The 14,536-nt window shown below is 46.0% G+C and overlaps 1 protein-coding gene across 2 annotated transcripts in view; it reads right to left on the bottom strand.

The window, feature by feature from the left end:
- Positions 1–3,643: 3,643 nt before the first annotated feature.
- The window catches only part of Plekhs1 (pleckstrin homology domain containing S1), a 26,305-nt gene continuing 15,412 nt past the window's right edge, over positions 3,644–14,536 (bottom strand). For both annotated transcript variants that reach the window (XM_021152332.1, XM_021152333.1), the window contains exons 8-13: positions 13,682–13,816; positions 12,083–12,198; positions 10,624–10,839; positions 9,522–9,623; positions 7,699–7,834; positions 3,644–4,692 (exon numbers count right to left, since the gene is read on the bottom strand). In XM_021152332.1, coding sequence (XP_021007991.1) covers positions 4,513–4,692; positions 7,699–7,834; positions 9,522–9,623; positions 10,624–10,839; positions 12,083–12,198; positions 13,682–13,816 — 885 coding nt within the window. In that variant the 3' untranslated portion in view covers positions 3,644–4,512. The remainder of the gene's footprint in view (positions 4,693–7,698; positions 7,835–9,521; positions 9,624–10,623; positions 10,840–12,082; positions 12,199–13,681; positions 13,817–14,536) is intronic.

Here is a 14,536-nt window from a genome sequence, read left to right as displayed (position 1 = left end):
TTTGTCTAGTAGGACGTTCAATGATGATGGAAAAGGTCTGTTTCTGCGCTGTCTGGTGCCGTAGCCAGTTCCCATTGAAGGTTATCAAATACTCCAAGGGTGACCAACACACTTGAGATGGAATTTTACATTTATTTGATTGTAGCTAACTTAAAGCCAAATAGCACATGCGGCTGGTGGCTACTGCATCAGGCAGGTCAGTCCCAGGGTCAAGCATTGGGAGTGCAAGTTTTCCAGAACAATCTTGTTAGAGAAGGGTCCTAGGGTCATGTGATTATTAGACATCATTAACTCGAACATTTTACAGAGCTTTCTCATGAAAACACACGTGTGGCTCAGCCACAAACCCAACTGCAGCAAAGAAGCCTGATTTGATCCAGCCGAGTCTGAAAGCCCTGAGGCCTGTTTACCGCTCTATATTCTCTATTCTCGTCATCCCAAAGGAGAATCACTTGGCACAGCCCTGAAGAGAAAAGGGAGGGGGATGGTGGCAGAGCCACTATGACTCTCCATGTCTTCACTCCCTGCTGTGTATATGTACATACAGTACACACAAACATAGAACTGTGGTAACCCACTCTCCACACAGGCAAGAATGCAGAAACGTCAACGGCTTTGAGTATGATTACATGTACTCGGCTCTGCACACTCTCTCTCTGTGATTACACATACTCGGCCCTGCACACTCTCTGTCTATGATTACATGTACTCGGCCCTGCACACTCTCTCTCTGTGATTAGATGTACTTAGCCCTGCACATTCACTCTCTTACTAGATGTTCTTTGGAATGCATTTCGAATGGTTTGTATCCTCAGCAGGGAGAACCAAATGGAAACTTCAGATACCCCTGAGGTGTGTTCTGGAGATCCAAGGCACCTAGTAGGATGTGGAGAAGTGGTACTCCAACATTCCACTGAAAGGCCGTGAAGTGGGAAAGGTATGGGTTGAGGAACTGTGGGTCCAGCACGAAGCTTGGGTGAGGAGTTACATTACAGTAAGTCCATATTTCTGAGCTCTGGCTTCTTCCACAACCAGATTAAAGAGCCACATCCAACTCAGGCTTGTTCTAGTTTCCTTTCTGTCTCTTTCATAAAACACTTTGACCAACAGCTATTTAGGGGAGCAAATGGTTTACTTTAGCATATAGATCAAAGTCCATCATTGATGAAAGTCTGGGCAGAAAGTTAAAGCAGAAACCATGGAAGAACTGCTACTCGCTGGCTCACTCACAAGCTCATATTTTCTTACACAGTCCAGGATCACCTGCCTAGGGGATGGTGCTGCCCACAGTAGGCAGGGACTCCCACACCAATGAACAATTAAGATAATCCCTAAGGACATACCTACAAACCAACCTAGTCCCTGTTGTTGACTGTTCTCAAGTGACTCTAACCTATGTCAAGTTGACAGTTAAAGCTAACTAGGAAAAAGACAAAGATGAAACAGCCAAGCATGACTCCAAGCCATTCTAATTTTCTCCTTGCTGTTTAAGTAGAGAGGGCCATCTTTCCTAGGGACAACTGAACCAGGCTCTTTGCAGCATCAGCCATGGTCATCCACCTGGAATGGGGTCAATACAGACATTAGTGAAAAAGGTCACAGATGGAGTTTTGACTGTGCATCTGTCCATGGGTAGCAGAAGGAATGGGAATGATGCAGTTCACTTTGATGAAGTTGTATAACACAAGACACAACCTTTGCCAAGACTGGCCTGATGGCTTTTCCAGCCACCTCTCAGCAGGCTCTTGGGTTGTACTCTTATCTCAATGACAGATAAAGACAAACATCTCCATTCCTAGGTGTGGAGTTGTCCTGCTGTAACCACAGCAAAGGACTGCCATTGAGCCACAGGGTGTGTAGCTGCTTCCAGCTCTAGGAAAGGGGTGGCACAGAGGAAATGAGATCAGACGGACTTTGAGGAACAGCACAGAGAATGGTGAAATGGTGGCTTTTCCTGTCCATCTCAGTCACCAGCAACACATACCTAAGCCCAGTCAAGAAGGTTATGTCCTCCAGGAGAGGTTGTGTTGCTCTCCACAGAGGAGGAATGCCGCAGACCCTCTGGGCCCCTGTGCCTGCGTGGAAAAGAGTCTCTAGAGTAGGTGGGCAAAGCTTAGGTGGAGTGACAAACAGACACACACACACACACACACACACACACAAAAAGAGAGGTGTTGGATCTGAATGTAATTTTCTGGTTGAGCCTCAGACTTTTATAATACAGAGTAACAGAATAGGGCACATTGAAGTTTTCCAGGTGCAAGAGGGGTGACTTCAAAAGGAACCAGATAAATGTTTACTCTAGAGATTATCACCCTGTCTAGGATCAGCCTAATGCCAGGCAAGAAATTTACACTTCAGTGTTAATAGCACCAGGGGGTAATTAACTCTTGACAGGCTTCAAGAATAATGTAATGTCACTGACCCCGAAATTCTCTAGGCCTTGTTAATTCTTATCTAGTTTGGAGAATTTCCATTATCAGGATAGTATATCAACTTGCTCTTGCATGGAATGTAGTTTGTAGTAAATATTTCTATCTCAGTGAGACTTTTAGTCTCTTTCTGCTTTAATGGCTGTGATTTATTGTTTTATTGTAGTGCTTAATTAGTTACTGAATAGGTTAAGCTTCTTGCTGCTATCTGGGATCTTGGAACACTGGGAGAGGCTTTAGCTAATTCAGAATACAATCTTAAAAGGCATTTACAATAAGGTAATACTAAATAGAGAACACGTGGATCCATACATTAGACTAATGCGGGAGCAGAAAATTAATTTTATGGGTTAGGGGAAACGCCAAACCCCAGGAGGGAATTTTCNTGGAACTCTTTTCCTCGTGGGCAGCTTCCAGGCTTTCGCCTGTCAAACTGACCTAACTGGAGAGCTGGCTTTTGTCAGACCCCAGGAGGAGAGCCTCCTTGAAATTCTTTTCCTCGTGAACAGCTTTTGGGCATTTCTGCCTGACAGGCTGACTCCACTGGAGTGCTGTGGCAGAGGAAGCAAGGGGAGAAGCAGAGCTGTTTTCCTCAGGACCCGCTCTCTGTTGGAGGTGGGCAGAGCGATGATCATTTGCTTCCTTCAGCATTACTGAAAACTAACTTGATCCTCTTCAAGGAGCACAAGTTCTTCACCGAGCCCCTGGGATGATTCACCAAGGAACTGTGTTCCTTGGTCAAATCCCTCAGGAGTGCATTAGGATGCAGATTCCAGACGCCTACCCCAGAGCTGCCATATTGGAATTTGGGGTTGGAAGTTTGCCCAGCAATTTCATTTTGAGAAGCAAACATTTTGAATAGGAGAAGCACCCAAAGCATGGTCCTGACAACAAGACCTCCCCCTTCTCATTCTGTGGCAGGAGGGAGGGTCTGGGCTTGAGGGAGGGTGGCAGGCTGATCACGTGCTGGGAAGGACCTACAGTCATGTTTATCTGTCTCAGCGATGCTGTGAGTGAGTGGATGGTCAACTCTAGGTCCTTAGATTCCTCCTTGCCTCCCTGAAGGCACAGAAAGAGCAGGGGATACGTGGATTTCAGAGTCCATGAATCCATGCCCACAGGATACTGGATTCCAGCAGTTTTGCCTTGATGCTTATGTATTTCCTCACTGAAGTGGCTTGATTTCTTATTTATGAGATTTGAAACAGCCGTACATGCACATTTATTTATTTCCACGGTTTATGTACACATGCACATTTTACACTGGCAATAATCTAGATAACAGAACACGTACTGAATGTCTCCTCTGCGAGTCCAAGGTCTTTACTAATGTAAACCCACACACAAGGCAAAGGCCAGGGAATTTTCTTTCTAAAGCTGATATCAGATTTGTGGTTCTTCCCCCCTCCCCCAACCGCTCAGAACTCAAGAGTCATGAAGATCAAGTATCACTGCCTTCCAAAGCCTTCATTTCTTCCCCCTGAAAGGACAGCCTGCTAAGATGCATTTTCTAAATCCCCCTTCGCACCGACAGTGCCCAAGCTGACTAGTGTTCAGCTCACTGCCTCTCATTCCTGATTACTAAAAGGCCTTTGATTCTTTTGGCTTTGCAGAATTGATTTGGCAATAAACCAATCAATTAAGAGCATCCAAACATAGTTTCCTATTTATTTTTAGAGCAAGCACATCTTGGCTGGATACAGCTCCAAACTTTCTCAGCTTCCCACTCCTGGGAAGCCACAGGAAGTGTCGGGGAAGGCTGCTACAGACGTTCACTCTCTTGCATCCCTGAAATGATATGGCTAATGAAGAGCCAGCTGTGTGGACTGTGACCTCGGAAGCACACAGCTATTAATTAGACCAGGGATTTACTGAATGATGTCTGCCGTGTCTGGGGCAGAATCTCAGATAATCAGCCCTTCTGTTTTAACTTAATAATAACTTAGTCATTATTCCATGTGGGGCCAGTGACCCCACTGTTAAGTCAGTAGTGACTCAGAGACGGATGCAGTCTTGTCTCCAGTCACACGGCTGTGTGTGGCCCAGGTTCCATCCTTCTGTGTCCTGGGCCTGCGGCAGCCTACTCCCCAGCAGCTTCCTTCTGACTCTTTTTGATGGCAGGGCTCCTCTTTGGTGTCTTCTCCAGTTCTGGCAAATCCCGCTGGACAGACTCAGCCAACTGGCGTCTTAAGGAACATGCACAGGGGGAAGCATGGAGCTTCTCTGAGTTTGGGATCCGGCCAATGGAGAGTTTCACTTTCTAAGACAAACCGCAGGAAATAATTAAATGACCGAAGAGTATCGTCAGACTCCCCAACTCTCAACCAGCCATCAACCATACCCCTCGTGTCTCTCTCTTACCCTCTTGGCTCTCTTGACTCTCTCTTGCCTCTTTCCCCCTTGTACCCCCTCTCTCCACATTCCTGTACCTCCTCTCTCCATGTGGCCATGCCCAGCCTCTATGTTAGGCTTCTACTCTCTCCTTCTCTCTGCCTTACTCTGCCTCTGCTACCCTCTTAACTCCCCTTCCCATGCCCTAAATACTCTATTCTATACTATACCTGTGTGTGTCTTCCCCTTAGGGGGAAGGGATGCCTTGGCATGGGCCCACTGAGGCACCCCCTTCCCCCACACCCCACCAGAGCATATTCTTATAGTTCTTTCTCTTTTGATGATCACAACCCCTTGCGTCTGTTCTTGAAGGAAACCCTACGATGCGCTGCAATGAGCCAAGGGCAGCCGCAGATGATCTGTGTATTCAAGTGGAACTTGGACTTTCATTTTCTGACATCTGCTGGCCTAAGCCTCTAGGCAGGCTCTAAAAAGTGATGACGGCCCACTGTGCTGGCTAGTATCATGTTAGCTTGACACAAGGCAGAGTTATTTGGGAAGTCAGAACCTCAACTAGAAAATGTCCCCTCTAGATCGGCTGGAGGATACGTTGGTTGTACATTTTTTTTTTTTTTATTGATAACTGACATGAATGAGCCCAGCTCACTGTGAATAGTGCCATCCCAGGGTGAATGGTCCTGGTACCATAGGAAAGCAGAACAGGTTAACTAAGAGCAGCTTTGCAAACATCACTTCCTCCATGGCCTCCTAGTCACTCCCTGCCCTAACTTCCTTTGGTGATGGGCGATGGTGTGGAAGTATAAGAGACATTAGACCTTAGTTCCCCAAGTTGTTTTCTTATAGGAATAGAAGTCTAAGATAGCCACAGCTGCTCCAAAAAAAAAAAAAATCCTCAAAGGGCCCCTGCAACCCTGTCCATCCAAAGGAGACCGCCATATGGGAGAGAGCCAGGCAAAAGCAGAAGGAAGAACACACACCATCTCCTCTGCCTCTACAATGTTGTCATGCTTTCTTCTTGCTGTCTCCAGCCCATCCCTATGCCTGCCTTCCATCTCTCTTCACTGTGGCCCAACAGATGTGGCTGGCTCAGGCATGTCAGCCACAGGAGATGCCTGCCGTTGCTTCCACGGGTCCCTTCCAACATTTTTTTTTTCTTTTCCCAAGAACCACATGTTCGAATTTTAAAAGAATCTACTTTCACATAAACAAAGAAATCCAGGAGTAGGGGAGAGAGCTGAATTTTCTGATCCTCTAGAACAGTGGCTCTTGGGCTTCCGTGTGCTGTGACCCTTTAATACAGTTCCTCGTGATGTCGTGACCCAGCCATAAAATTACTTTCATTGCAACTTCATAACTGTAATTTTGCCACTGTTCTGAATCATACTGTAAACATCTGATATTCAAGATATCTGACACATGACTCCTGTGAGAATGTCGCTTGCCTTCCACCCCCCAAAGGGGTTGTGGCACTTAGGCTGAGAACCGCTGCTCTAGATAATCATGTTGGTGGGTATCCATAGTGGTCAGTCCTATGTAGGAGTTGTTCTCAGGTAGAGCGAGGAAGACAGAAATAGCCCAGGAGAGGAGTCTAGACTGGCAGTTATGATGTAGCCACACCCAGGCAGAGGGTTAGATGTGAGTCTAGTCAAAACCCCTCTTCTTGATTGCTGAGCACATGTCTGAATCTTTGGGTCAGAGTAATGTTCAGTAACTTCTGGAAGGTGCACGTGTTTTGTTTTTTTAACCATTTGACTACAGTATGGACTATTGGCAGATGCCATAAATTATAAGTGACTGGACTATTAGACTAAGACCCTCAAGCCCAGCTCTTCTCTGCATCAGGGATTGAAATCTCTAGCCAAATACAATGTCTTCTGAGAAAGCCTCCTGTCCTCCTTCTGAAGACCAGCCTGCTCTTCTGTCTGTTCTTCTCTCGTGTCCCAAGCACACGCTGTGCCCTAAGAAGTTCCTACTGTTCTTGTTTTAAATCCACTGATCTATGAGCTGGGGCCATTTTAGTCGCCTTATAACAAACAGCAGCCAGGATAGCATAGTCAGATGTTCAGCAGAACATGAGGAGATGAACGAACGAACGAATGAATGAATGAATGAATGAATCCTGGCCCTGCCAGTAACTAGGTGTGTGTCTACTTTAGTCACATGCCTGATTGGTACTAGCCTTTTACATAATAGCCATAATAACTGTTTCCATCCAACTGGCAGGCTTACAGAGTGATGAAAAAAGAGACAAGACATGTCCTTAATATGCATTATATGTAACCGAGATCATAGAGCCTGGAGAGGGGTCTCTAGTGTTGTAGTTTGTAGAAATATCAAGTCAAGGCTCTGTGCTTTCAAAGAACATTGACAGGGTAGTCCCATATTTGGATGCTTTATAAAAGATAAATGTGAATGTCCCTCATTGAAGCCCAGCAGGTGGAACTCTTCTTCTCCTTTCCTTCAGACACATCCCAGAGATCCAAGGAATGAAGTTTGGAAACTGTAGGAATGGATGGATGAATGAATGAATGAATGAATGTGGATGGATGGATGGATGAATGAATGAATGAATGAATGAATGAATGAATGAAGAGTTCTCGCTCTGCTCCTCACTTTAGAGAGATGCTAAACGCAGAGAAGATGGTGACTGTCCAAAGGTCTCTGGGCTAGAAATCAAAGTGGGTTAAGAAGGGATGAACACCACGGAAACTGACAGATACCGAGCGTTGAGCCATGTATTATGTTGAATTTTAGTGATAACTCCGCGCAGAAGGCACAGCAATGTCAGATTTTACATGAGAAAACCGACACTCAGAAAGGTGAGCCTCAGTAGGTCTGAGACTCCACCTGAGACCCTGATCTTGTCCCTCCTGTCACCGACTTGGTCTGACCTGGGCTGAACCATAGGACTCACCTCCTTTTGGATACATCGGGTAAGAAATAAGGACACCTCCTCCAGGCTTTGGGGTTTCAGGTCATTCACGGCCAAGATATGATCTCCGTGGTAGAATAAACATCCTAGTCGGGGAGGGCCTTCCCAGCGAGCCACACTGCAGGGGATACAGGATCCAATAGGGACATAAGACAGAGCTCATTGGCAGAGCGGGAATGCGCATGCTCGCTCTGCGCTCACTCGGAGCTGAGTCCCCTGAGTCTGCCCACTTGGTTGGCATCTCCGTTGTCTATTTGGACTGACTTCTTTCCTTCCCCACTTCGCACTCTCTCTCAAGCCCTACTCCAAGCAAAGCACCCATGAATGCCCTGCCAAGCCCAGTCCCTTGTTTTGTTTGTAGTTAATCTCTCCTGTCCCAGGACTTATAATTATGCACAGTGGGAACACTTTAATTGTAGTTTTGAGTAAGGCGTACATTTTCTACTTACTTACTCATGTGACTATCCTTTTTGCCTGGCTTTGTGGCCCTGGGAATACAGATCTACCCTTTTTTTGCTTCCTTAGTTGGTGTTTAAAAATTTTTAAAGCCGGGCATAGTGGCGCATGCCTTTAATCCCAGCACTCGGGAGGCAGAGGCAGGCGGATTTCTGAGTTCGAGGCCAGCCTGGTCTACAAAGTGAGTTCCAGGACAGCCAGGGCTATACAGAGAAACCCTGTCTCGAAAAAACAAAAACAAAAACAACAAAAAAAAAAATTTTAACTCCACAGTTCCAAGGAAAACAGGATACTCTATAAATGTGTGACAGAAACGGGCACACAGCGCCGGCACAACGACTTTCTAATGAGTAAGCAGCGAACGGACAAATCTGGGAGTTTGGCCATAGACAAGCTCATAGGCTAAGTAGCTATTTACAAGTCTTAGAATGCAAAACTTTGGAAAAATGGAAAGTTATGACATTGTGGCATATTCCTTATATTAAAGAATTATCATGTAAAAATCCAATCTTCCAGGGCTGGAGTCATGGTTCCGTGGTGAAGAGCATTGGCTGCTCTTTCAGAGGACCAGGGTTCAATTCCCAGCACCCACATGGCAGCTCACAACTGTCTGCAACTGCAGTTCCAGAGGGTCCATGGCAACAGGCATACATGTGGTACATGTATCTGTGCATGCAGGCAAAATACCCATACACATAAAACAAAATAAATAATATTTTTGATCCTCCACTAAAATGAATTTAACAGGCTTATTTATTTGGGGATGCGAGGGAAGAGTCTTACTATGTAGCTAAGGCTGGACTTGAACCTACTATGAAGCTATGTGTCACTATGCCCAGTCACAGTCTATGAGGATATGGAATCAGAAATATAGCAATTATGCTTTAAAAATGTCTGCCACACTGACTTTGCATTAGAGTTTTGGAGCAGAGGTCTTCACTAGGGTATGGGACTTGTAGACGCTCCTGCACATCTTTTTCTTTTAGATCCTATCAACGTTGCTCTCTTTTCATTGGTTAAATATTCATTCTGCCATGCCTGGGAATGGCACCCTTGACATCCACTCTCCTTTGAAGACTCAGAAACATCCTGATTGATGGTCTTTTTGGTCCTCGTAAATGTACCCCTGCAAAAGTTGACCTCACATAAAGCAGTCTGCTTTTGCCTCCAGGTCCTCTCTGTGATCACACTGTAGTCTCTGTCCAACATCATTTTTTTGTCAAATGTGGTATTTTGGAATAAAGATCTCCTCCACCCTTGACTCCTGATCATTTCCTGTCATCCACAGCTCCTGGTCTCCTCCACCCTTGACTCACGCTCATTTCCTGTCATTCACAGCTCCCACCTACCAGATCTGTCCTGCTGCTTCTACCAGAGCTAGGTAGTCGATGGCATCCCGAGGAGAGAGGAACACGTTCAGAGTCTCCACTTGGCTCTCATCGGGGATGTTGCTGAGACAGAAAACATTTGTATAAGTCACATCAAACAGCCAACTGTCCTTGGCTGTGAACTATCCTTTCAGAGTACACATTTGGCCTTCTGCTTCTGAGATGACATTTTCTAGCTAAACCTTATCCAGAACACATGAAGAAAGAAATGTGAGTTTAAGGCACTGAAAGGCATTCATTATATCCTTCCCTGCCCAATGTGGGAGGACAGACAATGAGGAAGGAGGCAAAACTGGACGAAGTGGGTTTATTATCATGTCCCTCAGTTCTATTTGCATATTTGTCTTCCAGAAATTATTCCATACAAAAGGACATGTAAAGTAGCTAAGATTGCAATTAACTGGACCACCCAGAGCTCCCAGGGACTAAACCACCAACCAAAGAGTAAACATGGAGGGAGCCAGGACTCCAGGTACATATGTAGCCTTATCTGATATCAATGAGAGGGAAGGGAGACTTGATGCCCTGGAATAGAGGGGATGCTAGAGCGGTGAGGTGGGAGTGGGGGAGTGGGTGAAGGAGCACCCTCAAAAAGGCAAAGGGGAGGGGGGCATGGGATGGAGGGGGTTGTGGAGGTGTAACCAGGAAGGAGAATATCATTTGAAATGTAAACAAATAAGATGATTAATAAAAAAAAATACAATTATTGAGTGCCCTGGGCATCACCTGGGATCTACACAGAACCTCAGGAGACTTGCCTCACACGGGATGTTAAGGGGAGAGGCTGGAGATATACTAGACAGGTCAGCTAGCGCTCAAAGACTGGCGGCGGGGGTGGGGGGGATGCCACCATAGTTGGAGATGCCACCCCCACCCCAGGGACCACTCCTCTTCCCTCTCTCAGCCACTGCCCATGCTCACAACATCAGTGACACTGAAGCCTATCAGGTTCTTGGCTGACTTGGAAACTTTGAGGAACTATCTTAAAATTAGAATATAAAGTGTGTTTAATGTGTCTGCCTCACTCTTAGGGCCCACAAAGTTTTAGAAATCCGAGCTTTACTTGAGTAATATAGACAATTTCACAACAGTTAGTGAGGCGGACCCCTTTTGGTCATCTGTGGTCTGGGCTTCAGCATCGGCAAGTGAAAGACATGGATCGCTTCCTGTGCCGCTGTCCTGGTGGGGAGGCCCCAGCTCTGACTCTGTCTCGGGGGAGGTCTGGAACTCCGCTTGGCTGTCGTCGTCGGCTGATGCAGAGGTTGATTCTTTAAGGAGACTGGAGCATAAGAAGTTAAATAAGGCCCCCTGTTTAAACATGCATGGACAGCTTTCCTTTGTATCCATGAAATATAAGCAACTAACAGCCATTAACAGCCGTATGAGGGACTAACAAAGTCCTGAAGTCTGTGCAAACATCAGAGCCCCACCTTGGGCAGAGCCAAACATGCTTTCTTTCTAAATGTGGGACTTGGAATCCAAATAACCATTTACAGGATCAGGAAGGACAGAGTGAGAGACATAAAATCCAGAAGACTTCTGCAGACAGAGATGTCCTGAGGATGTCCCAAGTGGCTTTATGCGGGCGAAGCAAGCACATTTTCCTTCTCCTAAGTCCGCAGGGGGAACACCCTTCACCTGAGCATCTGAGTTCTAGAATGTTCAGTGACAGAATGATGCTACAAATGGAGAACTCCAAACCATCAGACTCTCCTTCACAGACAGAGCAATCTCAAAACATTTTTACATAAGATTATAGTCATGTATATGTATATCTATATCTCTGTGTGTATGTATGTACAAAAATATGAAGCATGCATGTATTTCATGTTTACATGAGTTATATTCCCCAAGCGATAACATTATGGATATGCAGAGATTCCAAAAACTAGAAAAAAAATCTGAATCCCAAAACATGTATGATCCTACGCATCTCAAATAAAGGATATCCAACGTGTATCAATCAATTAATAGTATGTGATGATATAGTCTTGTGTGATGCCTTGTAGCAATTCGTCAACAGCTAAACAAATGAATTGGGAGCTAGAGAGACAGCTCAGTGGGTAAAGGGTTTGCCATGTAAGCAGTTGGACCTCTGTTTGGATCTCCAGAGCCTACGTAAGGCCAGGCACGGTAGCAGGCCTCTGAAATCCCAGTGCTTCTGTGACAAGATGGGAGGCAGAGAATCCTGGGAAGCTCGTGGGCCAGCGCACATGGTATGTACAGTGGAAACAAGAAGAGACCCTGACTCAAACAAAGCAGAAGGTGAGGACCAACACCCAAGGTGTCCTCTGACCTCTGACCTCCACATGTGCTTTAAGGCATATGTATCTCTCTCTCTCTCTCTCTCTCTCTCTCTCTCACACACATACACACACACACACACACACATACACACACACCATTCACATATATAAATACACATGCACCCTCATACAAAAGCTAACACAGTGAACTGGTGGTAATTGTTCCACTAAAAGCAGGTTAGCTAGAAGCAGTATTTAAGAGGCCACTCCGCTCACCAGGCTCTCAATGATCTCATTGACACGTAATTGCTCTCCGCTCTCTTGAAACCTTGGTCCGGACTATTGGATTCAATGGAGTCACCAGAATCATTGGATCCAGCAATAGTCTCTAACTAAAGACAAGGGGAACAGATGTAAGGATACAGGTCTGCCGCTGACCAGGCACCTCCTGACCTTGCCTCACACCTCTCTGCATCTGGAATAACGCATTTTTCCCTTGCAGGGAAAGTGCTTCCTCAGAGAATATTAACCGTAACCACAGGAGACTGAAGCAACAGGGTTTCATGGAAGCTGACTGGGCCAAAGGATAGACACAATGGTTGCTCACAAACACTGACACCTTCTCACTGGAGTCAAGGCAGTCTTCTGCACAGTGGCCTCCTCACCAAAGGCTCTTCCAGACCTCATGTTCACACAGTCTTCCCCACCTCGAATGCTCTCCTCTCCTCTCCTCTCCTCTTCTCTTCTCTTGCCCAGTGAAGTCCTGTTCAGTCATCCCAGGTCTTGAATCACCTCAGCCCTCCTGACCACTTTTATACAGTTTCTTCTACTTCCCCAGATGCCATGTTCCACAGTGGCCCTGCAGCTCGCCCTACTACACTCCTGATGGCTTGGTTGTCCCAGAGAAGTATTTTTGGGGAAAGAAGTGCTCTATGCTTAAGAAACATTGGGCAACATCTCTGTGACCCACTTGGCTGCTTTAATCTCTGTCCTCCTGCCCTACCTTCCTCCCACATCCTCTATTTGTGTGTACTACAGATCACTGCTTCGTGGCCAATGTGTCTAAAAGTCAACTCATGGTTCACCACTTCCCTGCTTAGAAGACCTTTGCTCCATGCTGCCCTCAGCATAGAGTCAATTTAGAATTCACTGCCTGTCACAGAATGGCTCTTTTGTTCTGTTAATTGTCTACTCTGCCATTCACACACTCTGAACTGTAGCCTACCTAAGCAATTGACCAGACAAGGATGTCTGTGGTCTTTGAAGCCTGCATTGAGTCAAAAGGAAAGAACAATCTCCCCTGTGTCCCAATGCCTACCCTCTTTGGTAACTGAGGCTGTGGGCTCTGAAAGCAAGAGGGCAATGAGGCTCATCATTGTCGCCACCAAGCTGAGCATTGTGTGGGGGTCCAGCACTCAGAAGGACGTCTAGCTATCAACAGGCTGTCTCATATACACCCACGGCTGATTACCCAAGAACTTTCATTCTTTTCCTTTCAGTCCAGAAAAATAGAAAGATTACTAAGTCCCAGATTTAATCCGCCAAGTAGTTAAACGTTATCTCTTTTATAGAACCTTCTCTGATCTTCTGCCTGGAAACCAGTTCCCTCTTCCCACTGCTGCCACAACCCAAACATCATATAAGCATATGTCTTGTGCTATGGTTGGCTCCTACTCCTGTGCCAGCATGGTGAGCCAGCCATCCGCCTCTGCCAACTTTACCTTTGTGCCTCCTAATCTCAGCCTCTTGGCTTTGGCAGCAGTGTGTGGCAGAGGCTGGGCACATATGCTGAAGGAATGAAAGCTTAGTGGGGCAGAGTGGAGCAGGGCGGGGTGGGCAGGGCAGGGCAGGGCAGGGCAGGGAGTGGGGACTTACTTCTAAACAGGCTTCTACACTTCGAGGAGTGAGATAATACTCTTCTTCTGTATCTTGGGTGGGCTCTGAGTGGAACTCGTGATCCTGATGAAGATGAGCTTGCCTGAATCTTTGGAGGCTTTTTTGTATTAAATGCTGAATAAGGAAGATACAGAAGAAACGAATGAGTTCCTCCCTCCCTCCTCCCCTTCTTTTCAATAGAATTGAACCAATACTTTCTAGAAAAAAAAAGTATAATAGATCAACTGGGTTGACAGGATCAGAGGCTGTTTGAGTGTGACAGACAGAAACCCACATGACTTGAACTTGCTCTTCAGTTTGGGTCCCTCTACTGTGGGAACACATATGCCTAGCTAATATTTGGAATTTTTTTTCTCTACTGTGAAGAATTACAACTCTGAACAAGAAGTTTTCTACTGTGGGTGGAGTGTAAGTCACAGAGCTTTGTCATGGTGTCCCTACCCCCATCTCTTCCCAGTCCTCTCTCAGCAGCCTCTGAGGAAGTAATTAGCCCGGAGTCACTGAACCTCCTTCTGGCTCAGGATCCCTCTTTTGTGTTTTGTTCACAGCTTGTCTGTTTCTACAGCAGCGTAATTAGGTAGTGTTGGCTACGTGACAGTCGGAATTATATGCTTCCAGGTGATGTAGATGCAAGCAATTAATTATTGCCTTCCCTCCCCTAACAGACACCAGATTGTCTACTGATGGAGCTGCTCTGCATGGCATAGGGATTGTTATGAGTGTGACTTAATTTCCCAGGAACAATGCCTGATGGCTGGGGACTTTCATAAGACCTCCCAAATGTTTGCTGGGAATTTTATGGAACTTAGCATTCTGTGTGTGTGTGTGTGTGTG

This window comes from Mus caroli, chromosome 19 (assembly GCF_900094665.2).
Source record: "Mus caroli chromosome 19, CAROLI_EIJ_v1.1, whole genome shotgun sequence".
Classification (NCBI taxonomy): domain Eukaryota; kingdom Metazoa; phylum Chordata; class Mammalia; order Rodentia; family Muridae; genus Mus; species Mus caroli.
The sequence above is the reverse complement of the archived record's forward strand: the minus strand, read 5'-3'. Positions and strand labels throughout refer to the sequence as shown.